Source organism: Neodiprion pinetum, chromosome 1 (genome assembly GCF_021155775.2).
Source record: "Neodiprion pinetum isolate iyNeoPine1 chromosome 1, iyNeoPine1.2, whole genome shotgun sequence".
NCBI lineage: Eukaryota > Metazoa > Arthropoda > Insecta > Hymenoptera > Diprionidae > Neodiprion > Neodiprion pinetum.
Genome location: NC_060232.1, coordinates 32,114,531 through 32,141,782, shown reverse-complemented (window position 1 = coordinate 32,141,782; position 27,252 = coordinate 32,114,531). Strand labels below are relative to the sequence as shown.

General features: G+C 42.9%; 4 protein-coding genes across 8 annotated transcripts in view; 2 read left to right on the top strand and 2 right to left on the bottom strand.

Annotated features, from left to right (window-relative positions):
* cutlet (chromosome transmission fidelity protein 18 homolog) overlaps window positions 1-4,107 on the bottom strand; it is a 14,516-nt gene extending 10,409 nt beyond the window's left edge. Inside the window, exons 1-7 of the mRNA XM_046618675.2 lie at window positions 2,673-4,107; window positions 1,969-2,199; window positions 1,710-1,842; window positions 1,438-1,630; window positions 918-1,339; window positions 534-788; window positions 67-407 (exon numbers count right to left, since the gene is read on the bottom strand). Coding sequence (XP_046474631.1) covers window positions 67-407; window positions 534-788; window positions 918-1,339; window positions 1,438-1,630; window positions 1,710-1,842; window positions 1,969-2,199; window positions 2,673-2,754 — 1,657 coding nt within the window. The 5' untranslated portion in view covers window positions 2,755-4,107. The remainder of the gene's footprint in view (window positions 1-66; window positions 408-533; window positions 789-917; window positions 1,340-1,437; window positions 1,631-1,709; window positions 1,843-1,968; window positions 2,200-2,672) is intronic.
* Window positions 3,022-13,650, top strand: Mtp (microsomal triacylglycerol transfer protein). 3 transcript variants are annotated; one of them, XM_046618662.2, is made up of 6 exons: window positions 3,022-3,566; window positions 6,104-6,306; window positions 6,718-6,741; window positions 9,207-9,400; window positions 10,820-11,473; window positions 11,660-13,650. In XM_046618662.2, exons 2-6 carry the CDS (start codon window positions 6,243-6,245, stop codon window positions 13,412-13,414), a joined length of 2,691 nt encoding a protein of 896 aa, XP_046474618.1. In that variant the 5' UTR covers window positions 3,022-3,566; window positions 6,104-6,242; the 3' UTR covers window positions 13,415-13,650. The 3 variants fall into 3 exon arrangements, with proteins under 3 accessions (XP_046474618.1, XP_046474602.1, XP_046474611.1); XM_046618646.2 differs by lacking the exon at window positions 3,022-3,566 and adding an exon at window positions 3,997-4,209; XM_046618655.2 differs by lacking the exon at window positions 3,022-3,566 and adding an exon at window positions 3,997-4,234.
* On the bottom strand, window positions 11,031-15,932 carry LOC124215401 (uncharacterized). The gene has a single exon (XM_046618774.2). The coding sequence runs from the start codon at window positions 15,400-15,402 to the stop codon at window positions 14,320-14,322; it is 1,083 nt and encodes a 360-aa protein (XP_046474730.1). The 5' UTR covers window positions 15,403-15,932; the 3' UTR covers window positions 11,031-14,319.
* On the top strand, window positions 15,870-27,252 carry LOC124215362 (long-chain-fatty-acid--CoA ligase 5). Of its 3 annotated transcripts, none has more exons than XM_046618688.2 (8): window positions 15,870-16,184; window positions 17,579-17,915; window positions 20,309-20,432; window positions 21,436-22,241; window positions 22,939-23,229; window positions 25,891-26,112; window positions 26,441-26,758; window positions 26,900-27,252. In XM_046618688.2, exons 2-8 carry the CDS (start codon window positions 17,730-17,732, stop codon window positions 27,035-27,037), a joined length of 2,085 nt encoding a protein of 694 aa, XP_046474644.1. In that variant the 5' UTR covers window positions 15,870-16,184; window positions 17,579-17,729; the 3' UTR covers window positions 27,038-27,252. The 3 variants fall into 3 exon arrangements, with proteins under 3 accessions (XP_046474644.1, XP_046474653.1, XP_046474661.1); XM_046618697.2 differs by having other exon boundaries at window positions 15,871-16,184; window positions 17,767-17,915; XM_046618705.2 differs by lacking the exons at window positions 15,870-16,184; window positions 17,579-17,915 and adding an exon at window positions 19,312-19,633.

The following is a 27,252-nucleotide window of genomic DNA, read 5'->3' as shown; positions in this document are numbered from 1 at the left end:
TTCAGACAATCTCTTAAACTCTTTGCAATCTAAAAACAACGACAATAATAATAATAATATTCTCACCGCCGTATGCCACTTGTAGAATTCTTTGAATCCTCTCCTTAATATTCATTGGCCCAATTTTGTCTCGTGGCACCTGCAATATCTCTCTCCAACAATCGAAAATTCCTCGCCTAACATCTTTTGGGGCGATAGATACTTTCTGGCCAGCCTTAATTCCACCCATGTACTGCAACGCTCCAAGACAAGCTCTTACATCGCACCCTGATTGCTCTGCTAAGCTCACAAGGGCACTAGGATCAGCATTTAGTCCCTGCCTGTGCAGTATCTCCATCAAACGACCAGCCAATCGTCCAGCACTGACACCACATACTGGAATTACCAGGGCGATTTGCCTGAGAGCCCTTCAAACAACAAATTACAAGATTGTAAGCTGGATGAAGAACAAATTCACTATCGCTTCAGCAATTGGCTAAATTTTCATCCCAAATCACTTTAAAATAATGAATAACTCCTGAAGTAACATTTACCTCAAAGACGGAGCATAAGCATCATTGCAGATACATATAATCGGCCTTCGACAGCCTGTCGATTCTTTTTTTTCTTTTTTTTTCTTTTTTTTTGGTAGTTGATCAGTATCCTCTTCAAGCTTGCCATGAATGAATTTTAAAAGAATATCTATCGACGCTGGTGGGGCCCCGTCTACTTCATCCATGACTAGACAATTTGGTTTAGGGTTTTTCCCCATGACAGCCTTCATTTGTGTCGCAGAGTAGAGTGCTGCCCTTGAAAGAAATAAGGAAAACGAAATGAAGTACGATTTAGCACCAACTTATAATGTCGGTTTCAAAAACATGTGAATTTTTTGACGATTGTCTCTACATATGAGATAAAAATTGGTCGCTTGAACATACTTGAACTCTTTGGTGCCTCTGTCTGAGCTTGCATTTACATCAATAACATTGTATCCAGCGTGTTTAGCTGCCAAATGTGCCAAAGTAGTTTTTCCCAACCCAGGGGGCCCACTCAGCAATACTATTCTAGGTACTGGAAACCCTTTCTCATCTAAGCCCTCGACAGCTGTGTTACTTTTTTTTTTATCTCCAAATTTTGGCGCTGTTTTCATTATTCTACGTCTGACGGGGTCACGATGGAATACGATTTTATCCCACAACTTTAACCAGCGAAGGAAAGTTCGATTTACGCCCTCCTCCGAGAGAAGTTCCATGTATTTGTGAGGACGGTATTTGTCAACCCATAATTCGTGACCAAACGCGGCTGGAATCAACTCTGAATTCCCAGATGCCTCACTCATTTTCTTTGCAGCATTCACCATCTATTGAATCAATATTATGTGTCATTACAGAATAATTAGTATTGCATTGAATTTGCTTTTCATTCCCGAAACAACTATTCCATTTTAATTCTACTTACGATCTCTTCAGCTTCTGCCTTCAGCTTACTGAACGAAACGGACAAAAGGCCAGATGCTGGACGACTTTTGACTACAGTAGATTTACTATCACTCTTCACCCTTATGTAAAGACGTTGACTGTCACTACATCGAGTGACGGCGACAAAATTCCAATTTGGAACTCTCATAGAAATTGAATCTTTTTTGCTATCTCTGCATGTAAGTAAAAAAGCGATTAGTAAAGGGATTGTACAAAATTCAGAAATTGATATACTGATACTTCATCAGTTACCTCGGAAGGTTGGAATTTACGTTCATGGGCTTCCATTTATCAGCTTCCCGTTTTCTGCCAGCAACAATTTTTTTTATGATTTCTACTTCCTGATCCCAACAAAGTTTCTTCACCTTGGGCTCACAACATGCAACTGTGAAATTTGAAATTATTCATCTATTGGATTTTAAGACTGAGCCAGGATTGAATGGAAAGATCCTGGAGATTTCAAACAAATTTAGTTGAATTGAAAAAACAAGTAAATTAGAATGAACGTTACCATCTTGAAAATCTTCATCTCCAATCAGGTCCTTAAGATCTCCAAATAAATCTTCAATCGTACGTTTATTGCTAGTAGTGCTCGGCTTATCAAGACCATTTTGCGTAGGTAAATTTACGCTTTGTGACTGATCAAGAGGAATTGGTGCTACTTCTATTCTTTGCGACGTTGGCTTCGCAGTGCTGACTTCACTGGTCTGGGAAAAGTTTAACTGCTTCTTGCAACTTTTTCCTGTAAAAAAACAGTTTGCGAATAGAAAGATTTTCACGCCTCACCAGTTTGGAATAGTGGAAGAAATTATCAGAATAAGATTTCAATAATATATCAGAATCAGTACAATTTTCTTTCTTCTAACGGCTGTTCATCTGATTTTTGTTTCAGTCTGATGCAAAATAATTTAAGAAACATTGAGAATACACATTTTTATAAACGCGAAAATGGAATCCAACAATTTCTTCTTGCAATAGCGAAATTCACAACGAAAATACGAAATAAACCGCTGTGAAAAGATTGGTTAGGTTTGGTTAGGTACCTCAATTTTTCAAGTTGGCAACAATCAATCCCGGAATAAAGGAGAAAAATAGTGAACAGGGTTCGCTTTTAATCTAAGAGACTAGAAAACGGTGAATATTTATTTGAAACCCTTTCAATTTTTTGGTGAACTACATCTCATGTTTATTATCCGTAGAGGTTATGTTTTCTACCTTCGATTTCCCTCAAAATCTCGTACTCATCTTCGTGAACCAAATCGAACTCCTCGTCAGGGTCTGGAAACTCGTCAGCCATTTTTCAAATCGTCTGGGTAAGTGACCAACTTATTAATTAATTCAAACAGACTAATCCGATAATTTAAACAGTTTGTCTTTCATAACACCATCCTGTCAAAACGCGCGCGATAATTTCCTCGACGGCGATTCCAGAATCAGCGGCGTTGCCGTCGAATCACGTGACACTGACCACGTGACAACAGCCACGTGACACAAACCACGTGACAGCAACCACGTTCTGTGCAGCTGTTTCTTCCTCTGTTTCAAAGTGGCGTGTGAATTCAAACATTCCCAAAAGCCAGACGCGATGGAGTCGCGACTCATTTACAATTATTGAATATATTTAACACTATGTTTAAAAAATTTTATGGCAATAATTATCCGCCAATTAACTGCATGATAAAAGCGATATCGCAGTGTTGATGATTCGCTTGAAATGCGGGAGAAACTTTATACTTCTGATGAATTAGTGAGTCTAATGTGCAAAAAGAGTGTGAGGCAGTTACGGTTTACGGTCAAAGTGCATCTGGACTATAATCGAACTCGCGGAAAAACTTTAACAGCGTAAACGCGCGTATGAACTAATGAAGCGGGGTGAAATAAAACGCTTACCATGCATTGTGCTTGATTGAGCCATTTGGCATGATCTAAAATTTTCAGCCATGTGATGAGAGGTGTGGATCTTTTTTTTTATCTGTGCCGTGTACGATGTTTTACGAAAATTGTTAACCATTTGGGTAACGTAACGTCAGTTTAGCTACGGTGGTTAGTTTCTAGTTGAGCAACGTCGATCGGGATAACTCTGCGAGCCTCTATTCGGCGCAATTTACGGTAAGTAAATACAATGGATGTAATCATCCACCGTATAATGGCTTAACCAACGCGCCTACGCAGTTTAGAAAAGATAAATTCTATTCTCCATAAGAACAACGTCGATCTTTTCACGCGAAACTTTAAAATGAGCAATAATATTTTCTATGAAAGGCGATACAGGTTATAAGCACGTGCACAAGTGTTACATACGATTATACGTCATAGAAGAACGCGTTATCAAAACAGTTCAACTTTCTCGGTATTAAATACGCTCACACTTTGTTATCGATCATTGACGAACAGGCACCAAACGTGCAAGCGAATAAGTAAGGAGGCCAGAGAGTCATTCTAGGGGTCAAAAATCACTTGGACTGATAAGAAACTTCCCAACCGGCGATACGTAGCATCACTTTTTTCTAACATGCTCAATTCGCTCGTGGCCGCGTAGAGTTAGTGGCTACTGGGTATCCGGTAGAAACAAGACGCAACTGACATCCAGTTTGCACCAGAGTAATAGCTTCATTCCAACGTCTTCTACTCACGCCGACGTCCCCGTTAAAGTGAGCTGGCCGTACTGTCAACAAGGAAGTTTCGACGCCCGAGGAAAGCAAGCGGCTGCAGAAGCCTCAGGCATATCCCGTCTGCGAGTAAAGTAAAACTGGTATGCAGGTTTTGCTTTTTTCGAGGTATTATTTTTGCTCGGAATAATTTTCTCACGTAACATAATCATCGTGTTCGCATGCTCGTAAAAGGGCGCACGCGTCACTAGGGTTGTATAATGCGATAAGATCAGAGCCGTTATAGATTACCAGCATCGTCGAATGGGTTGTAATAAAAAAATTTGAACTGTTCAAAACTTGGTCCCTTTTTTTGAAACATCACATTTTCCACTCAAACGTGAATTAGTTTGAAATCAATGTGAAGAATTCGTTTCTGGAATTCAGTACTAACTTCAATGTGACCACTGACACATATTTATGTATACATATTTAGAAGAACAATGGTACAAGTCTACGTATAAGTCCTAGTCTTCTGATGTAACAGTAGGTATGATTTTTATCGGAACCCACCCATCACAACTCTGGTAACAAGACACTAAACTCATTGTCAGTGCCTTTCATAACCTGCGTTAAGCGAAGAAGGTAAGAGGCAGTGAAATTGCTGAAAAAAATAGTCAGCCGGTTATATACATTATACAACGAAACAGTCGGTGAAATTTTAAACTTCATATATTACGCTTATCTAGTTTTACATTCAATTTTATCACCAATTGTAAGTCTAGCAAAGTGTTCGTCTATAGATATTTAAGGCAAAGAATTACACACTGTATCTACACCGACAAACCCAAATTAGCCACGCGCACACGACGCAGCTTTCAAGGTCTCCTCGTCCTTCTTTATAGATAGAATTATACGTAAGGTTTAGATTGAAATATTTCTTAAATATTCTATGGAGATCAAGTCAACTCCTTCGATTTATATAATCATATACAACTCGGATCGAGCATAAACGAAACGTATACGGCATAGAGAGGTACAGATAAAAAAACACAAGCATGCATGGTTAAAAACTTACAAAGGTTTTTCTGCAATTTGATGTGTATAACAGAGTACGAAATGCCTGAAAGAACCAATAATATTTACTTTTGGTTCTTTTTCTTCATTATAAGTATATCTACTCGTATATTTGTACGGGATATAATGCTTGGTAAATGCTTCACTGTTCTACCTCTAGGCTATAATTTACCCGGTTTTTCATTGTGTACCGCAGATTAATGGTTTCGATGCGTTGACTGCATTATCTGAAAATTGCAATGAGCATAACGCTACTGTAATATTATACAATCTGATTAAATTCCGTTTCCTATAATAGCACCAACATCCCGCGAATGAAGAATAGAGTTCCAGCAGCATGTGCGTCGAAGCATGAAGTAACGGTTGAGTGTCTTTTAATCACAATTTTTTTTCAACAGACAGAATTCCATAGTAGAAAATATGCCAAAAACAGTATAACTGTATCAGTCTAGACCTGATAACTTATAATTAGAATTCTTTTTATCCACCTATAAACTACCAAAAGTACTCGATACATGATTTTCATTTTTATCCTCCGACGAATGCCTTTATTAATGCCTCGATTAAGCGTGTCGCCAATTTCCGGTGAGAAAACCAATAATAATCCGAATATGATGACGATATCGCGAAATTCAGTTCGGTATTATTAATTCGCCGAATGCCAAGAGATCACGGGGTTTGTTCGTGTTTTTGTTTCCGTGGCATCAAAGTGTAACCGGTTAATGAGAACTCGAGAGTTCGCATCGGAACGTGTATCCTTTTTTCACATTTTGATAGAACCGATGACTCGCGAAGTCGAGGGACCCGGAGCACTTGCTCGTCGTCGTAGTCGGGCAGGAGCGACAGTTGAGGACAGCCGAGAAACCCCCTCCTGTGCAGCGATAGTCCGTCCCCTCCAAGCTGGCTGCCCTCTCGGTCGCACTGGTTCCCAGCCAGCGATAACGCCGGCCTCAGCTAATAATTATTCGTGTTTATTCGTAGGACGAGGAGTGACGAGCAACTGTGGAATACCGAGCGCTATCCGAGCGACGGCAACGTGGTCCCCGAGTGAGGAAAATCGTTCTTACAGACGCGCATAAAACGAAGGCTAACGAGCAACGGGGAGTACGACAACTGGAGAATGGTGCGCTCGGGAAAGCCGGTGGCCATCACCGTCACCCTGGTCTACCTCTTGGCACTCTTTGGTGAGTATAATCCCTCCTCCCTGAGTTTACCGGTACCCGTCGGTCCCCGTCGGTCCCCGTCCCCATTGATTCCTCGGACAGACAGAAGGGGACGGTGGGGGAGTAAAAAGAAGGAGGGAGTCGTTGAACGGGTCCGTTGATCCTCCTTCTCCTCCTTCTCCTCCTTCCCCTCCTTCAGCCATTCTTCGCGATCAATGTGTACTCTCCATCCTGACATTCAGTTAACGAGTTCCGAGCGTTAAAACCACAGCGGTGACGGCGGCTTTCATGCTCGTCGTTCGTTTTATTTTTCTTACGTTAAAAATGTATCATTGCCTCGTTTGTTCGCGGTATTTCCATCCTCGGTTATAATTTTCATCCGAATTTCCAGGACTCGTAAACTTTAACGATAATGTTTTCATTCTGTCGCAGGTTCCTACTGTCGAATGGCTCCAGGTAAATATGCACACAATCGTCGACGCGTACAGTAAGTTGCAATTATCCATTTCCGGGGATACATTGCGCGTTTATCTATAATAGACCGGTCCGGCTACTTCCCGTCACACCGAACCCTCACTCGGAAAACCATCCAAATAGTCCGCCTCAGGGACTTGACGATGTCACTCGGCAAATCGGAATACAAACCAACGCTTAACTACACCAATAACGCGACGCTACTCAAACCGAGTCTAGACTCTGGACTCTGCAGTGTCCTAATCGCATTACCGGCCACAGGCTAAACATGAGATGACCGAATTCCGTCTGCCCGCCTGACGATGGCCTGGAGTAAGGTGTCCGATGAATTTTCTAGTTTACAACTAGACTCGAATGACGCATCCTATCTTTCCTAGGCAATTGACCGACTGTAATATAATCGCATGTGTTCGTAAACGGGGTTTCGGGAGACCGTTATAACGGCTGGAAGAAAGAGACGAAAGAAAAACAATAACAAACAAAGAACAGGAAAAAAATCCGAAATGGCACGCGAAGCAAATCGGCCCCTTGTCATTTATAACATGAAATACGGAATAAAGGGCGGGAAATTGTGGCCGCCTCAATACGGCCGTTGCGCCTCGTATAGCGGCAGTATTCTACCCGAAGATTGACCGGAATTCCTGTTACGAGTGCCTGACTTTAAAGCATGGCAGAACATGTTACACGAGGTGGAGCGACTACGTGAGGCACACTTCAGGCTTGGATTGACCAAGGCCAAAGCTCGTACCTTATTTCGAATGGATCATTTTTTCATCATTTTCAATGCCTGCTCGGTCGTTGAGTTTCCTTTTTGAGTATAATTTGAAACGGATAATATATATTAAAAAAAAAAAACGACAAGATGTTTGCCGAAAATTTCAATACGACGTTGGGAGTGATAACTTAATTATTTACCGTTCGCATTCAAACACAAGTCCCGACGTCAAAATTACTGTGATACGTAGTTCCATGTAATTATTCTGACGTAAAACTCTGAAGCAATAATGCCTTATCTTTTCAACGTTGAACTTTAATCCATTCTCGGGTTTTGATTTCGTTCCGTTATACCGCAGTTCGGCGGTCCCAACACTGAAACGAAATACCGCTAATGATAATTTACCAACATCATAGGTATGTGTGTATATGTTGCATACTTTTTTTAATGTCTTTCCTGCGACATAACATTCTCGATAAATCTAATTTTCGACATAACCAACCTCACAGTTCGAGATAAAGATTGATAAGCTTGTTTACATATTAACAAAATGCGAACCGATAGAATGAATTATTTGTGAAAAACAAGAGTGAATTGCATAAAAATATCGAGCCTAACGCGTTGGTGGTTACCTCAATATCAGTCGAGATTTGCACGATTTCAATTCCTGCCAATTTCAAAGTAGAATGCCGGATTGGATTGGATTTTAAGTGTATATTGCCCGTGGGTGTATTTCATCGATTGACCTGACGCGATAAATATAAATAGCACTTGATACGCTTGTTGAATGGATAATGGAACAGGATTGATAACCATGTGGAAGGCTGACGAAGATTAACTGCTGTTTCATATGAGGTAAAAGTGAATGCATGAAGCAATTTAAGGACTGAAATCACGAATGTTCGTCACATCGTGGAAATGGACCTTTACGCTCTCTCGACTACATCGCGTACTTTCCACGCACATATAACATATACAAACAAAAAGTAGGAGTCAGACGCACTTAACGGTACCAACGATCGTGGTCGGGTAGATCTCGAAAGTGATTCAATACCGTGAGCGAATACACGCACCTAAGTGGCTTCTTAAACTAGCAACAATATTACAGACGGGTGTAAATCGGTTTCGGAGTAGACCGTTGCAGTTCACACACTGGAAAGTATATTTCGCTATCGATCCTCATCCCGTGTAACTGACGGATGCAAAAAAAAAAATTCCGTTCGAGAAGCACGTGCTTACGTGACGCCTTCGGCAAAGCCATAACCAGTTAGCTATTCAATATTGCCAAAAGAGGAGATCACCTGCCTCCGATAGTATAACGATCTTGATGATTTATTCATATCGCCGATATAGCGGTGACCTGTACTTCAACAACAGGGCGACCGAGGAGCGTCAAAGGCGCCCGTATCAACCGCACGAATACCACCACGAGATTACACACTCGCCACGAAGTCCGATTATGTCCTGGTCACGAAGCGACCGTGTGCGTTGCTCACCAACACATGTCAGTTGGCCACTGTCGAGAACCCAGACGATACTCAGTCGGCTCGCGAACTCTTCGACAGTCGAACCGTATTTTGTAGACCCAACGAATAACTTCGCCTTGACGGTTAATGTCACAGTATGAGTATTTCGGAGTAGGACTAATTCACCTGACACCTTACCGAAATCGGCGACAATTAGACGATGGCAACAAGAAGATCGTGCAGTGGTTTCTTTTTGATAATTTTAGCGGTGGCTGGTGCGGCGAGAGGATGGACCCTGGGCAGTGGACTCAAATACAAACTCACTACTACGCTTCTTTTCAAAGAGGCCGGCCCTCCAAGGGCCGGAGGAGACGTCGGCTTTCAGCTTACCGGTGAACTCGCCGTGACCGCGGTGTGGAAGGACCCTAACGACGCGGACACCCTCCTGCTCAGAGTCGAGGTAAGACGATCTCAATTTAAAACATGTTACGTACCTACACGTGGTGAGAAGGAGGCCAGTATGACAGGTCGCAGCTATGTGTTTTCGGTTTCTTTATGCCAGCACGATGCTCTTGGGACGAAATTACGTTTTGTGCCTTCGATTGATCGGCGAATTATTACCATATTCCTATGTAGACTTGATTGCTGTTCTTGAGGGATTTGTTTCGATGAATTAGAACGAAAGGTGTGCATAATTGATGACCAGCCGATCTGTTCCTGCTTAACGCGCTGACATTTCCTTCCACGAGTGACGTGGGCACTGTAATTTTTATGAAGGTTTAAATTTGCCGATGCGTCACTAGTACGCGAAAAAACTTGCCACCAATTCCGTTGTGAGCTAATTGTGAAACTTTAAAGCGCTCTATTATTCCACTATTATGAATTTTTGTATATCCATTCTCAAGGCTCAGTTATAATTAGTAGAAATGGAATGTTCGCGATAAGGATGGCTGATGGCTGCAACTTGCTGACGATGAGTTGGTATACTTTTTTTTACATCATTTTTTTTACAATAAAACGGATAAAGTAATCTTCATGCATATCCAATGATGATTGCGGGACTTTGAGCGTCACAAGTACAGGGGAACTATTAACGTTCGAATCACGTGTCAGCTCATATGCACATCAATAGCTCGCATTCACCCGCATAGCAATAAGCTGACGAATCTTTTTTACTACTAGGTCGGTATAATGCAGACGTAGAGGATACGAGAGGATATCCATAACGTTTTAAAATACATTGGTAAGCAATTGATTGGCACGTGGGAACCTTGAGGATTTCGATGACTTTTGGACTTTGAATACATTGATTCTCTGAAACTTTTGAATACTACATTAAATTAACAGCAATAAATTAGAAACTCAAATGCAGGCAATAAATTCATCTTATTATTAAACATGAAATGAAATGATAGTAAGCTGACACCACGTAGAACGAAATTATTATTTACGAATGTGGCATATAATTAAACTTGAGTTAATTATTAGGTCATAGTGTTTTAGGTCATTGCTAGGAGTATAAATGTATTCAAGTAATTGCCTATGCACATACGCGATGTTGCACGTACATCTAATTTGCGATATGGAAATTCAATGCAAATGCATTGTTAATATTTCTAGACTTTTCATGCTCTCTACCACTATCAGCAATATCTGGAGATTTAATCACAGTCACTGTTGCGTCAGCAGTCAAGGATTCTATCCTAAACACTTCGCGTGTGACCGATTTTCATTGGTCCACGTATTTCATCACTACCAATAGAAATTCAACACACATGGCTCGGGTTAGACTATTATTCTCTTTGTGGGACGGGAATCGATCAAATTACCCTAGTGAATCTGGAGGCAAATATTTACCAAGAAACTTCAATATTTTCAGCTGCTGTCACCGCAGTTATGGATCAAGTCCCGTAAAGCACCAGAGCCGGAAGGTTTCATCGAACACTCCTCGAGGCTGGACGATATTTCGAAAGGACCGGCCCTCGTCCTATGGCAGAAGGGCGAACTGGGCACTCTGTATCTTGACCCATCGGACGAAGCGTCAACTGCAAACCTAAAACGAGGATTAGTCAGTCTTTTCCAATACCGGACTCTGGATGGCGATTACTTGGAGCACGATGCGTCGGGACTTTGCAATGTTACCTATCTATCCGGTGGACCGCACAGACTGATGAAAGAAAAAACTTTCTGCGCGGACAATTCGCTGCCCCCGAAGAAACAGCACTCAAGTCCGGTCTTTGGGGTGAAAGTGGAGAGCCTTCGCAGAGCAGAGTACGATCTGATCTCGGGTCTTTTGCCTAAATCCATTCTCAACGAAGAAAGACACGAGATGAGCCTAGCAACTAAACCAGAAGCCAGCACTGCCGTCAGTTCGCAGCAACTTCTTGAGCTCGTCCCTGGGAAGTTGGAGGCAACACCAGTAATCGCCGAAACTGTCAAGGATGCCATTGTTCTACTAGAACCCAGCTTCAGAGAAAGTTCCATAAGCCTGCAATTGGAGCCTCCTACGTGCCCCGATGCCGGTTGCGTTACGGTTTGTTGATTTCCATGAATTATAGTGTAATACAGGATGGTCACCACCCAGTATAGTATATATGAAAAACCTACCATTTGTTCCACTTTAAGGAAGATCGTTCAACGTGATATCTTTACGGCGTGGAATTTTGTTTAAAAAAAATATAGTAAGATTGCATGCACTAATACCGATATTCTTTTTCAGCTGGGTCAAGTCCTCGATCAAAATCGTGCAGCACTCGCCGAATCGGCTCTGGGATCAACAAAATCTGCCCTAGCATTCCTTAAACTTTTACCCTTGGTGAGGGAAGCTTCGATCGACGACCTTGCCAAAGTTTTAAAGAGTCCTCGATACCGAGAAATAAAAGCTCAACTTTTGGACGTAGTAGGATCAGCGGCGACACCGACAACCCACAAGGCAGCTATGAAGTCTTTACGGCAAGACGAAATCGGCGATGATACTGAGAGATACTTGTGGGCGTTGTCCATGGCACCAGTGCCGCATCCAGACGTCGTCAAAGACGTATTGAGAAGATCAGAAGAGACACAGCAGAACGAGAGACTAGCGGAAACCCTGGCCCTGACCGCAGCCGCTTTAGCAAGACAGGAGGGCTCTCCGGCGATCATCGAGAATGCTAGGGTCAGTCTTGAAACCGGACTTGATACTTGCACCGGAGAGGAGTGCAAGCTTCGCTTCTTGAGGGCATTGAGAAACCTGCGGAGCAAAGCGGCCATTCCAACGCTCCTCAATTACGCCTTGAATGGCACCAAGGCGACGAGCGTTGTCGCTTGGCGAGCCCTGGGAAATCTGCAACGGGAACATATAAATCCGGAGGTAAGAACCGCGGCGAAAAGAGTTTTCTATCAGCTTGGAGGGCCTAGAAAAGACAGTAGCGCGAGGACTCTTGCTCTTGACATCATCCTCGAAACCAAACCGACAAAGGATGAACTTCAGGGTCTAGTTGAGTACCTGGCAAACCAGGACCCAGCCTACGAAGTGCGAAGGTACCTCAGCCAGCGCTTAGACCAGCTGGCTGAAAAGGACGACGACTTTGCGGTTAACTTGAAGGAGGCGGCGAGAGCTGCTGCTGGAAAAGTAAACAACTATCACGTTGCGGCTCAGAAAGGCTTAAGCACGGCGTTCACGAGGTCGTTCCTCGAATCACCGGGTAGCAACGGGTCTCTGGTTACCATTCAAGAAGTTCACTCAGGTCTCCTGAAGAGAGGTATCGTCGACGTCGTTCTGGAGACCGACGCTCATACCCAGCAGATCTTTTCCCTGGGACTATTCGCCGGTGGATTGGGCGGATTCGTTTCCTCGTCTGACAACGAAGTCAACGGTACCCCGACTGAAGAAGAAGTAGCAACAGCCGGCATGGAAATCGCACTTCTCGGAGTTGGAATACGCCCGTTTGTCTTCTTCTCTGGACAAGGCGAGCTCATGGGCCACGTTTGGTCAGGAACAGCGTCGACTCGGACATCAGCCTTTCAAACACTTGCAGCCCTACATCATCACAAGGAAATGTTGCCTCTGGCTTCCGGCTTCCTAACGGAAATCGACGCTGAGGGTGCCATCAGCTTCGATCTCGCTGGTCAAGTGCAGCTGAGTCTTTGGTCGAGGAACGCTCAGTCCTTGGTTGAAATGGCAGCTGGTGTTGCCGTCCACGGAGCCTCTAGGGTCCGCTCAAAATTCGTGCAAAGTACAGCGGAATTCACGCTGACTGTTGAGCCGAAACTCGAGCTCTCTACCGACCTTGACTTTTCGGGTCCAGTATCGTTGTGCATGAGACTCACACAGCCCCAGTCAACAGCCAGACATCACGTTTACAAGATTGAGAGGATACCCGGGAGCAGACATAAGTTGAGAAAGACGAGGAGGTCGAGGGTTTCGACCCCGGCAAAGTCGTACCTACTGAACAGAAAGAATAGCGAAATGTGCTCAAAAGTGTTCGCATCATAGTGACTGAAAACTGTTGATTTTTTATTTTTACGAGTATGTATACGGAGCAGATTTCTCATAAGGTGAATTACTATAATCTGTGTGTGTATTGTGTTAAGGAACGGTGATGAACAACGTGGTTCGAAAACTAGTTAACACTACATGAGTGTACGAGAACACTCTGTATCCTCGATGTGTTTTTGTACCATATATACTGATTATGTTGATTGATTAAATTTATATTGTTTTACGAGTAACAGTGTCATTTTATTTAGAAAATATATTATTTACAAATACATCCCCAGTTTGCTAGTGCTTCTATATCTTTACTCACGTACATGATGAACTATTTGGTAATGCACTTCGCGCTTATTGCTCCAAATCATTTGAACCGCGATAGTAGAAGTCAGATAAAACCTTCCCTGAATTTGAACGAATAGAATTTATGTAATTAAGGTAATGTGAGGTTTGCATTCAAATTTTAACTATTCGCAATGTCTGTTAAAATTAGATCAAAACCTTACGATTTAATATCTGATGAAGGAGCTTGACAACTGACAAATAGGAATGTCGACTTTTCTGATATCGTAAAGTATCCAGCTACAAGAATTTAATGTTGTAATATCTCAAAATAATCGCAGAGAATGTAGTCTCTTCGGCACGAAGTTTCCGTTAAACGTAGCATTCATCAGCACCGTAAAGAAATTCATCGTACTGATATTAGATCGTATTTCTCATACTTAATAAGGATAGTCAAAACTCAAAGGTAGGTATATACAAAAGAAAATCTAAATTCGCAAGTAAAAATAGCTACGTATTCTACTGGGTGTTCCCAGCACACGTGTCTGATACTCATACACTGCTTGAACTTGCATTCGACCGATCTCAATATTATTAGAAGCAAAGCAGTTCTGGACTCTGTCCTCTTATCTGCAGCCACACTCTGCCACCACCATGTCTTCGTATCCATACTGGTAAGTCAGGGTTCCCGTGGCATCCATGTAAAGCAGACTGGTTGCACTGAGCCTGGTTGGCACACAGCACGCTCTTCCGACGGGTTTATTGTTGTTGTTAGAATTGACGTTGGCTTTGGCTTCATCGGCGGCCTGAAACGCGGCGTAAACGAGGGTTTGGACGATCGCGTGTTTCGTAGGACTGAGATGGTCACCTAGTGGGTAAAAGCACTTTCCGACGCACTGGTAGGCGTCGTAGCCCTTCGGAGCAACGACCCACTCGTCGTACGATATTGTGGAAAAGTCAACGTACAGAGACCGTTTGCGGCAAGCGTTTCGACGCCGGCGTCGGGCGGCGTCGTTTTTCCACGTAGTAGTGACGTCCCCTTGTTCCTCGTCGACGGTCGACCGCGGTCTTCGGTTCTTCGGTTTGCTGTAGCTGAGCAATAGGATCGGTCCTTCGCCTCGATGCCAACCATCAACTCTACCGCGTACCCGAAGTCGCAGTACGTCACCGATTCGGCCGAGAACCGCATCGGTCACATTGAATCCTCTCCAAGCATCGTCTCTTCGTGGCCGGTGAACTTGGTCCTTCCAAGGCAATCCGTCGGCCGAATGAACACGGAGAATCATTCCGGCGGCCCCCATAAGCTCGGCCGCTTCCAGAACCTCCCCAGGTTGTGTGATCGGCACGGAGAACTCGAGGACTCTTCCACCATCATTTGACAACGGCCAAGAGATGTGAGCCGGTTGAAGAGCTCGCACGATGTCAGCGTCGGGCCGACGATGGTAGAGCCGCAACATGTATCTCGAGATCGGTTGGCGATGATTCATCTTCGCGGGCCCTCTCACGGTGTGCTTTGCTCTCGCGGTCTTGTTCACAAAACGTTGAGACACCCTGAGTTCGGATGACGGTAAGGTGAGATCGACTTCGAAGGAGGCTCGTGCCAGCACTCTGGTGGACAACCAGGAAAATGGTGCTCCCGTTCTCCAAAGGTAACACATCGCGAAAAGGGCCAGAAGCAACATCGGCCAGTACTGTGCCGACGTCCACATTCTTGAAAGACGTATGACGATTACCGGCTCAGGGACTCTGAAGCGCAAAAATCCAGGAAAACTTCCATCACGAGTCACCGCGAACTCCCCAATTCCTTACCAGACGCGGTTCAAAGAAGTTCTTTGAAAACGACAACGTGCGGTGGAGCCATCCGGCCCGAAACTGGAGTCGATGGACCCCGTCGTCGAAGCCCCTGAAGATGAGGCTGAAGGGAGTCCTCAAATACCCGCCAATCCATGCCACGTTCAAAATTGCCGCTGTAGTTTGTCTTATCGAACGCAGACCTCCACTTGACCGAACGTCTACCCTGGACGGCGTCGCCCTCGCAGCGAGACGAGAGATGCCAGGCTTATCGCCGTCGCGGCGTCACGTCGAGCCATGCGGCTGTGGCTCCCCTTTCCAATGCAGGGGTCGCGCGGACGCCGCGCATCGATTCAGCCCGGTGACGTCATACCGCGAACGTAACCCCAGGAGGTTGGGTATACACGTTGTACGTAGGTACCAGTGAGGCGTCGAGCTGAGCAGAAAAGAGATACACTGCTACGGTTCAAAGTACAGGACGATAACTCGCCTATCATGCCTCCGTCCTGACTAATTCCGAACTCAGGGGCAGAAGTCAAGGCGCCCCGATAACAAAACTGCAGACTCCGAACAGCGTGACTTCCGTAGCGCATCGTCCACAAGAAAATAGAACGGTTCGGTTCGTGCCTTCGTACGTACGTTGTGTCTGCATTTAGAGCGAACATACGGAAGAAGGGAGACTGATCTGACTCTTCAGCTAGTAAGTAACTTCACTGATATCCTAGTCCTAGAGAGCTTTTCTTACACATCGTACACTCGCTGAGAAACTTGAACCCGTCAAGTTTTTCACCACTCTCGTTACGTATCAATCCTCGGTGAATCACTTTGAATTTTGAACCAACCGCTATGTTCGCACATGTTTTACTACTGGAGATGCGGTATAAGTCAGATGCAAGTTCAAATCTTGAGCAGGTTGTTGTCGCTTTAACAGAATGGCTAATAATAGTTTCGTTGCGGATAGGTTCGTTTTTCATTTTAGTCAGCGTGAATACCTGCAGTTTTATCATTCAACTCGTTTTGATACGCAGATGTATCTCCGTTATTTCATGGAAAAGTGACTTGCGTATTCTGGAATTAAATAAACACGGTAATCCCCCCGCAAATTGAGTATTAGGATATCTGGGTTTTGTATGGTTTCGTAGAAGTCCGGATAATCTAGAGACTTGATTCTCGTGACACGTGGTTAGATTCACTTTGAATGAATTTCCAGCAAACAACTCACAGCTCCGGCAGTTTCTTTTCTTGTTACTTTATAATTTGATATCGTTTATACATGAATATCAAACTCCTTGATTTTTATTTAACTATTACGGTTTTATCATCCACTCTCTTTGGGTCTTTGGTAAAGGTCAAACTTTATTTGCAAGAGATGTATGTTTAAATAACCGTTTATAATCTACGCCTGTAGAGCCCACAATCTATGCCCACAATAATGCATCACATCATGGCTTTCACATGTGATGATTAGGCCCAAGAAAATGAAGAACAATATTGGTGTTCATCAAAACGATATTGTTATTTGATTTGTTTCTCCGTTCGAAATTCGGCCACAATACTGTTGTAAATTTCTCTACGTGAAACCGAGCCTCTAAAAGATATGTTTGATATAGTTAGTTCTGCTAAATGTGCTGTGATAAGATTTAACCGCATTGCTGGACGGATTTCGGCTATTATTTCTTAACAATGATAATGGTTTCTGTAGGAATTAACTAAATGTCAGTCGAAGTGAAAAGTACGAGATAAAGTTCACGTATATTCGGAACAAGCCAAACGCGCATCGTTTGGAGGGTAAAAAGAATCAATAAAATCGATCGCCTGCGGTACAACCCTAACAAAATTGTAAAAAGAAACTGCTTACATAGTATCCCAATAAAAAAGCAAAAGAGAACAGTCACCGTAGTAACGATTTTGCAGGAAATACTAGATATTTACTGAACAAAATTGTCTGACGTGAAGTTGTCTCTCTGATTGGTGTAAAAAAGGAATTCAGGAAAGGCTGATCAGCTGTTAGGATGAATGTTGCAAAATTATTGATAACGTTAACGTAAAGCTGGTTCCATGTTACCTTACATATTATAATAAGCCAGTTTCCAGCAAGATGCAGACAAGGTCTACGCGATAAAGGAATACTTACTGCCTCCGTGCGATGAAGACAAGAGACAACCACATCTCTGTATCTTCAAGGCGCTCGCCACTGCAGTTATCGCATCCTGCACCATAACCGTCTCCCGTACCACAGAGCACGATGTATACTGACCTTAAACCAGACCTCGAAAATGCAGTGTTACAGTCGCACCTGGAGGAATACCTTCCCTACGTGGGAGGTGCAGCCGGAGCTCTCGTCCTGACCGGGGTCGCCGCGTACTTTGCTTCACGTCCAACACCGGAGCGACCGCTCGTTCCTCTTGATGCTCAGGCCAAGGTTCTTCCGGTAAGCAGTAAGACATCCGTTAAGAAAAATTTTCAACTCAACTTAATGACGTCGAGCAGAGTAGCCGTCTCTCAGTTTTATGACAACATACTCGTACCTCTATCGCGATGTTCCGTCCGTTCTCTCCTCGTTTCACAAGTTTGGATAGCTTTACGCAAATGGAGGGATACTGGTTAGGGATTAAATTGTTCCATCACATGAAATGAAGCGAATTTAGTGAATTTCTCTCTGGATGCAGTGCCCTGCTCTCCCAACATGTAAATAGTGGAATAGTCCATAATTCTACCAGTTCCTCCACAGCCTGCGTATTCGATGAATATTTCGGTGTTTATGTACAGTAACCCGCAATGCTTGCGAAATATCAACTGTGAAATCGGAGCGGATGAACCCTAAACACGTCAAGAGCGTTATAATATTTCAATTATACTCAGTGAGAATGTAGGGCAACACCCCGGTGAGAAGTTCGTGTAGGATGTTTAGCTACTCTTAAGACTTCTTCAGAGTATTTCTGGTCTCGTTTAAACACGTTGGCTGAGTTCTACGAAAAAAAGCGCAATCCTTCCGCGAAATGAAACATAATTCAGAGTTATCATTGTGCAGAAGTTATTGAGGCAATGCCTCGCAATTGGTACTCGGCATAATGGTTCTGTGTATGGAACTTGGCGGCCGCTAAATATAACCCGAATGAGTATAGACGGGAAATTCGAGAATCATTTGAAGTGTATTTTTATATTCATCCAGCCGTTTCAAATCAAAAAATAATTCGTTGATACTTTTCTATCAGATTAAACATTGAGCTTTGAGGCTGAGAACAGATTTTTGAACTAAAATTGGTGTCAAATTGTTGGCTTTAAATTGTCTTTACAGCTAAAATGGTGAAGGAATGTTCAATAAATTTGAGATAAAAGCTTTTCACCGAAGAAAACATCGTTCAGGGGACCAAAAGTTAGACGTATCGGGAGGGTAGAGCAGGTCGTGTAACCGCGAAAGCAGCGGCGTTTAGCCATCTTCCTAGGGGTGAACATTCTCTCAACGACGAGATCCCCGGGTCCGGCGTTCCCTCGTGCGATGCAGAGTAAACGTACTTACTGGCGGTAAAATAAAGCAGCCGTTCCTCGCGATGCGACGCGACGCGACGCGACGGTCCGAAATGTTGGCAGGATCCCGCGCTTCCCCATCTGCTCTCGGGTAGTTGTTAGCTGTATTTTAACATCGGGATAAGTAAGTCAGGTGATGCAGAGATTACGCCTGCGTCGCGAGGGCCCAGCTCTCGACGTCTCTTAGAGGGGATGGCCTCCGACGGGGAGAGTGTTTACCGTCGAAGCTGGCCCTCGTCCAATAAGTTCAGCGTCGCCAGCGTCCCTCAATATGCGAGCCTATATTTAAATGGCCGAGAGTTTAAGTCGCTCGCTAGTCTCTTCGAGGGGAGGGAAGGACGAATGAGACGCGGACCGCGTGACAGAGCTTGGAGATACTCGGGGGAAAAGAGGCATCTTCGCGAAGCAACCCCGTTATTCGCCGGATCAGGAGACGGTAGTCACGGTGTGGTGCAGGTGTCGTGCAGTTCATATTGTGTACCTGGAGGAAATTTTCATATCCGCGAGTGCTTGGAAGGTTCAATCGAGGCCTCGAGGGCGGTTCTCTGAGTGCCTGGTTCCTTTTCATACGAAATGATACGAAGTCCGATAGACCTTAACGAGCAGTCGGAGATACTCAAGGTTACTTGACGAGCTACATTTTTTATTCGCCAATGTTACCGCACCCCGATACGTCGATTCGTCTATTTTTCGCGTCATTTGGAAAACTTTTGCAGATATTGCATCACGCGTTTTGCATCCTTGATGGTATCCGCCTCTGGCCCTTTCGCGAGCAAATATGCATCAAGGACTCGCGTTGTACCGGTCGGCATCTGTACTTGAAACATTCTTTCGTACAGTTGACCTTGCTACGTGTAAATTTAACACTTTTGAAGAGGTTCCAGAAGAAATGAGACAACCTTACCTAGCTACCGTATGATTGATGATTGGTCTGTGAAACCACGCGATTTATTCAAGAAAAATAGAAGAACAAAGCTGCCGATGAGGGAGAAAATAGTGAAAACTAAAATGAGGCAAAAGCGCCGTGGCCGGTTGTTTAACATCATCAAAGTGATACTGTATACTTGCAAATTTGATTGGAATTTATGCGGCTTGTCTATGTGATTGCAATGTATAGACTTTAGAGCGAGCCCAAAAATTAACACGGGAATCGTTATCTAATCAAAAGTAGGAAAATCATCCGTCTGTTTGTCTCGGGCTACACAGTACTGCTTCATGCTATATTTAGTGTAGTGCTTTGCCGATCGGTTACGCAATATCGGATATAATTTAAGTTTGGGAAACCTTTGGTTTCAGGGTGCCGAGCTTGTCAGAGTGTCAAAATTCTACAAGGACAGCAAGGATGGCAAATTCGTCAGCTACATTCACGAGGACACAAGAACTCTCTACGACTCATTCCGAAGGGGTGCTAAAGAGTCTAGTAAGTCTTCATTAAACCTGAACCAATTTTTAATCAACCACTCAAGCTTGACGTCGACCACGCCCACTTCCTCTTCACCGGTGTAAGCGCGACCTTTGATGTATTGCGTGTGTTAGAATTGGTCAATAAACTATGTTACGATAAACACGAATAATAGTTCAGACGTGATGTGTCGCATTAAACGACATACGCAGACGAGTATCACTTTTAAACGTTTGTAATTTTTATAACAATTCTACAATCCTTCTGCGTGAATGTCCATTAATAGTTAAGTATTGGCTTTTTTTTATTGCTCCAATGGCATCTGTATATTTAACAGAAGGAACGTTGACAGTTGTAATAATTGACGACTGGTCACGTGGTCAGCGCGTCTGTTTTACAAATGGAATATTTTCAATTAAAAAACTCTGTTCAATCGAATTTCTAAGCTGGACTGAGTGTCTTAATTTATAAACGATTCGACAGCGATGACTCGGTCTAATTAAACAAATAATAACAGTTCTGTTAATTTTACTTACCAAATTTTCAATGCGAAAAGATGGGTTGCACAGTTTGGCAAGTTTGATTCAAACCACTTATTTCAGACTTATATTAAGATAACATACGGAGGACAGGTGGTCCAAGGAAAAGCTCGCCAAACAAAAATATCAGTCAATAAATAGATTTTCCACGATTAGATAAGCTTATGCTTTTCTCAATTAAGCTTGGGCTCTCTCTGTTGCTCATTCTTTGACAGTTGAAATTACCTAAATTCAGTCCATAATCCTCGAATATATCTATTTTGATTTGTATATTTCGAGGGATAGTTAGAGCTAAGTTAAAGCCAGCGTACCGCAAACCCCAAGATTCGCAAGGTTAGAAGAAATAACTAACATTTTCTGTAAAACAAATAAGAAAAATATAAAATACCAAGGCCTGACTGGTCGTCGAGACCGACTAGGTGCACCGTATGTTACATATATTTTCGTTCGCAGATATTGCCAAGTTCGCATTTTGTTGACAGACAATGGGCCATGCCTTGGATGGCACGAAGGAAAAAATAAACCTTATCAATGGCTGCACTACAACGAGACGTTGCTGCGCGCGAGGAACTTGGGCTCAGGATTAATCGCCTGCGGCCTTGTTCCCGGACCTCAGACATTGATAGGACTCTACAGTCAAAATTGTCCCGAATGGGTACTCACAGAACAGGCATGCTACAATTACTCCTTGGTGGTCGTACCTCTCTACGACACCTTGGGACCGGACGCCTGCGCCTACATTATCAACCAGGCAGAGATCAGTTTGGTAGTTTGCGAGGACGACAAGAAGTGCAATCTTCTGTTGGACAAAGCACCGAGGTGTCTCAGGAAGCTGGTCGTAATGAAGGACATCAGACCCGCCACGAAACAACGGGCGAAAAACCGAGGCGTTGAACTCCTGAGGTTCGACGAGGTCGAGCGTCTCGGTTCCCAAAAGGACTACCCCGAAGTACCCCCTCGTCCAACTGACCTTTGCACCATCTGTTACACATCCGGGACGACGGGGAATCCTAAGGGTGTCATGCTGACCCATCAGAATGTGGTAGCCGGCGTCTGCGCTGTGCTCCTTCAATTCGGGGACCACAGGCCCACCGCCAAGGACGTTATGATCAGTTTTCTTCCTCTGGCACATATGCTGGAACGGTGCTGCGAGAATGGAATGTACATGGTGGGTGGCGCGGTGGGCTTTTACAGTGGAGACATCAAACATTTGACGGAGGATATGAAAGCTCTAAAGCCGACGGTGATGCCCGCCGTTCCGAGACTACTCAATCGAATCTATGACAAGGTGAGATTTAGTTAAAAGCTCTACGGCAAGTCGGGTTTCTATTTTCGTCGTTATTCACAGATTTTGCCGTTACGACGGAAATTCGTTTTATATGGCTGATGATAGTTGGACTAAAAAGTTGCGTGATTTAATAGTTTTCAGAACGCTTTTGCGTATATAATAAAAGCAAACAAACGGAAGTGTTAAGAGCTTTCGACTTTGCAGAGAAACGAGCTGGTTTTTTGTCGGTGTGAAAATACACGCCTGCCCTGTAAATATTTTTACTACGGAATCGATTAATGCGAATTTTTCCACAAATCAATTGATCAAGTTGCACGTAAGTTGTTGGCTGATCGCACGCTTATTTATCTTTCCTGAACGTCGAGATGCAATCAAAGACTTTTTGATTTACGATCATATAAGAGCCCAACATTTGATCGCGGATTATACTCAACGAAGCTTTCACCCAGTCCCAACATTTCCGATATTACCGTTTCCTTTATAGCAATTTTTATCCAAGGCTGAGGAGTAAAGTTTCTTCAAAAGGTTCAGTAAATAGATATATATTTATGTAACACTATAAACTCCGGCGGCAGTATACTCGCACATCGTATCCAGTATACATATACAGACAGATTTATCACCCACCACTATATAAACAGTTTCCTCGTTCCGTCACTCAACTAGAGTACACTTCAAGAATAACTAAATTTGACAGGTAACAGCAGAACTCCAAGGCTCGTTTCTTAAACGGATGCTATTCAACATGGCCTTGCGAGCGAAGGAGTCGGAAATCAAGAAGAGCATAGTAAGGAACAACAGTTTTTGGGACAAGGTCGTCTTCAAGAAGATACAGGATGGAATGGGAGGACGACTCAGATTGATTATGGTGGGCTCAGCGCCTTTGTCGGGCAACGTTCTTACCTTTGCGAGATGCGTTCTGGGATGCCTGATCGTCGAGGGTTACGGGCAGACCGAATGCTGTGCCCCAATCACCTTGACCGTCCAGGTTAGTCAATGTCGTCCTATGCGTGCACTCGATCCGTCGATGAATCCGTTGGAACGATAGCTCGTGTACGAGAAGAACGTGGAAAGGTCAGAAATCAGGTTTACGCACCGGCGTTCACGTTGCGGCTATTTCTATAAACAGCACCTGGAATGCCATGAAATTTAAAATTAGAGCACAAGTTTTCTCATTCACCAAATTCACTGCCCAATGGGACAAGAGCTAAAAATACGCCAATCCCATTAAACAGCAATTAATTTACGCAAGATCCATTTCAACTAATGAACATATTTTTATGATTTTGTACTTCGCGAGTTATAAATCATTTCAGGACAATTATGCTATCTAATTAAGATCATACTTATTCGACAATCCCAGCTGAATGATCAGCATAGCCGAAGTTGTTTGAACAATTTGAACACTTGACTATCGTACGGAGCGGTACAGTGTACAATTGGAAAACAAAACTTTTATCGCAAATGTAACATATCGCTAATTGAGAAATGGTGTTTGAAATAATTTGCACAATGATCCCGTATTTCTTTATCTTCTGTGCAGGTTTAAAAAATCAAAAATCGATAAATCGATAGTGATATCAATTCGCGCTAACGCTATTACTCCATCCATTTCGGGGATTCAATTACGAGTAACTTAATTCAAAAGACGCTGACATTGTTGATTCGATAAACCGTCGAAGGGTGCTATCGCGAAAACAACCGCCAGCCACAAACTATTCACCCTGCTCTTGCTATACTTAGCCCATTAACATGTGGCCTCTGTAAACATAAGGAAATTATTCATGCTGCACTCAGTCTGGCTAATTCATCTCTCCACCCCATTGCGGTCATCATTATTTTTATCGCTGGCATAAACGCCTATTAGTTTTGAAACAAACGAAAACTCGTGTGTACATCCGCATTCTCATCATATTCGTACTAATCTTGTTATTTATTATTGATATCTAATTCTGTTACGTGCAAAGTAACATGTAAGCTCGACACGTGTGTAAAGCTGACGCAACAAGAAGTGAGTAACTATGGCCACAGCCACTGTCTGTCGACTATTTGTAAAAACTCGTAATTTATCCGCGATGAAACACCGTCACACTTTGCGTTACTGATCATCCTGACTCACGCAGTAAATTCATCTTACAATTTATTCCCACGTGCGTGGTTAGGGTCAGCGTCGGCGCGTATTTTCATTAATAGCTTTTGATTGAGCCGTGACGCTTAATTTAACTTCAAATTTACCAGTCAGCTTTATTCCATCTCAAGCAGTCAGTCCGCCACAAGCCCCTGCAATTATTAATATAATACACCGGCGGATCGGTAGGCTACATTAAATTTCAACGATACAACAACGAAAAGTTCTATTTTTATAATATTTCCGAGGCGACAAAAATATTATACGCAGCATAGATATTCTGGTTTTGTTCTATAGGATAATCAAAAATATACCTACAATATTTAAGCTTGTAAGTTTGTTGGGCACATATAAAAATTATCTAAAAAATCGACAGCTTATTTTGCAATCATTGCGCGTATTGACGCCATCCGCACAAGACAAATGAACACACCTATAATTATAATAAACTAGACTCCAGACAAGTGGACGAAAATTTGTACCATTAAAAGCCGGAATATTCAACCGCCAATTTTTTAATTTTCATCTAAAAAATCGTGTAAACCTTGAAAAATTACTGTACGGGTTTGCATTTCAAATAAACCTTCCGAAAAATTGCGTAGAGAAATTCGTTTACATCCTGATTCGAACGACTCTGCGTAAATACTGAATTACGTAAATTTCCTGCAGCTGGCATAGCGCACGAGTAAAATCTTGAACTGAAACGGATGCCTCGACACGTGAGGCGTTCCTATTTACTCGCATAACAACACAATATATTGATTATATTAGCCCGGTTCATAATTAATACGCGCAGGCAAGATAGGCGATAATGTGTAGCGCGTTTTATAATATCAAGTATTTTATGAAGTGCTTTTGGATATGTATAAGTGTACCAGAAATTTTTGATGCTGTGTAACAAATAGCGTACACATTTTACCACCTGAAACACGTGCTGCGAACTAAATATATCTTCACTTCAACGTCATACTTACATGCTTATGTGAATCTATGTTTAGTAGTTTTCATCCATAACCAAATGCTCGTATTAAAGTACAATAAAATGGTAGCATTGATTCCAGTTTATTTTTGCGATACGTTAGAACTTTTAATAGCACGTGAATACCTGGTCGCTGTATTGAAGTGGCGACATAAACCTGACGGTATAACAGCCGTAGCGGTTTATTTTATCAACACCGATTCAATTCTTGCAATCAATTTAGAGCACGCACACTGTACACACGTTGAGATATAACGAAATCACCGTGTCGGTATTTTTATTATTATTTATTTTATTTCTTTTTTCTTTTTTTTTTTTTTTTGCGCCTCCGAATTCCATTGGCATATAAGTATTGGATGTGTAAGCAATACACAAATAACGTCGTATCGGAGTCCAAAAATAACAAAGGGGTGATCGTAGTGGTCAGATGACGCGGTCAAATGACAATGAGATGTATTGCGACAACTTGTAACTAACTTTAAACAAATTAAACCCTCTCGAGTCAACAGCGAACGTTGTTCATCAATTGTTTTCTTTTGAAGGGTGACCACGTGCCGGAGCACGTGGGACCGCCGGTCGCCTGTTGTTGCGTGAAACTAGTCGACGTACCAGACATGGAATATTACGCCGTTAGCAACCAGGGTGAAGTTTGCGTCAAGGGTACCAACGTCTTCGCCGGGTACTTCAAGGACCCCGAAAAAACTGCCGAGGTTATCGACGAACAAGGATGGCATCACACAGGAGACATCGGCATGTGGTTGCCTGTAAGTTTCAAAAAATCGCGTTCAAGTTAGTAAATTGTAGTGTAATGATTCGTGCTGAGGAAAAACCGTTATTCCACGATTTTGAATTTCCATCGTGGATTGAATTTCAAAAATACTGTGATGGCGTTACAGTATGGCATGAAAAATATAAAAAAATTGTATCTACTAAATCTGGCGATTATTTCGTTGACTCAACCGAATCTTCTTGCATTTAAAACATTTTTTTCGCCATGTATGGCCATCGCCAAAATTGGTAAATTCAACAACAACGTTTTCTCTGTGTGTATAAACGCACGATTACCACATAATTTTGTTATTCCTTCCCCAGAATGGCACGCTCAAGATAATCGACCGTAAAAAACATATCTTCAAATTATCACAAGGCGAGTACATCGTCCCTGAAAAAATAGAGAACATATACATCCGTAGCCAGTATGTCCACCAAGTCTTTGTTCACGGTGAATCGCTAAAGTCCTGCGTCGTGGCGATTGTTGTTCCTGACGTTGACGTCGTGAAATGCTGGGCATCCGAGAACAGAATTCCCGGAACGTTGAGCGTCCTTTGCGCGAACCCAGAGGTAAAACGGCTTATCCTCGACGACATGCAGGCCTGGGGAAGGGAAAGTGGCCTCAAGTCCTTCGAACAGGTTTGTTTGAATATATCCATACTTAATTATAGTATAAAATGGCAAGAAACTTAATTATTTATGTGATAATTCATGGTACACACCTTACAGTTTTGAGATTATTCGAGACTCTAATGACGTTTGATACGTGAATTTTTTTAGGTGAAAGACATTTACCTGCATCCAGACCCATTCTCAGTACAAAACGGCCTTTTGACGCCAACGCTGAAAACGAAACGACCGCAACTCAAAGCATACTTCAAACCTCAACTGGAAGATCTTTATCAGCATCTGGCTTGACCGAAGTGACCTCCGGTCTTCAATTATTAATTAACAATTGAACCAACTCGCTCCGGAACGATGAACCACGCCTTCTAGACCAAAAACGCTATTGTCAACACTTGATACACATTTATTACATCATTTTCACCAATACATAGTCTTGAAAGAGGAACACTAAATAAGCTATTAAGATATTGATAATATTATAAATAATAAAACAGGTTATTGTTAAA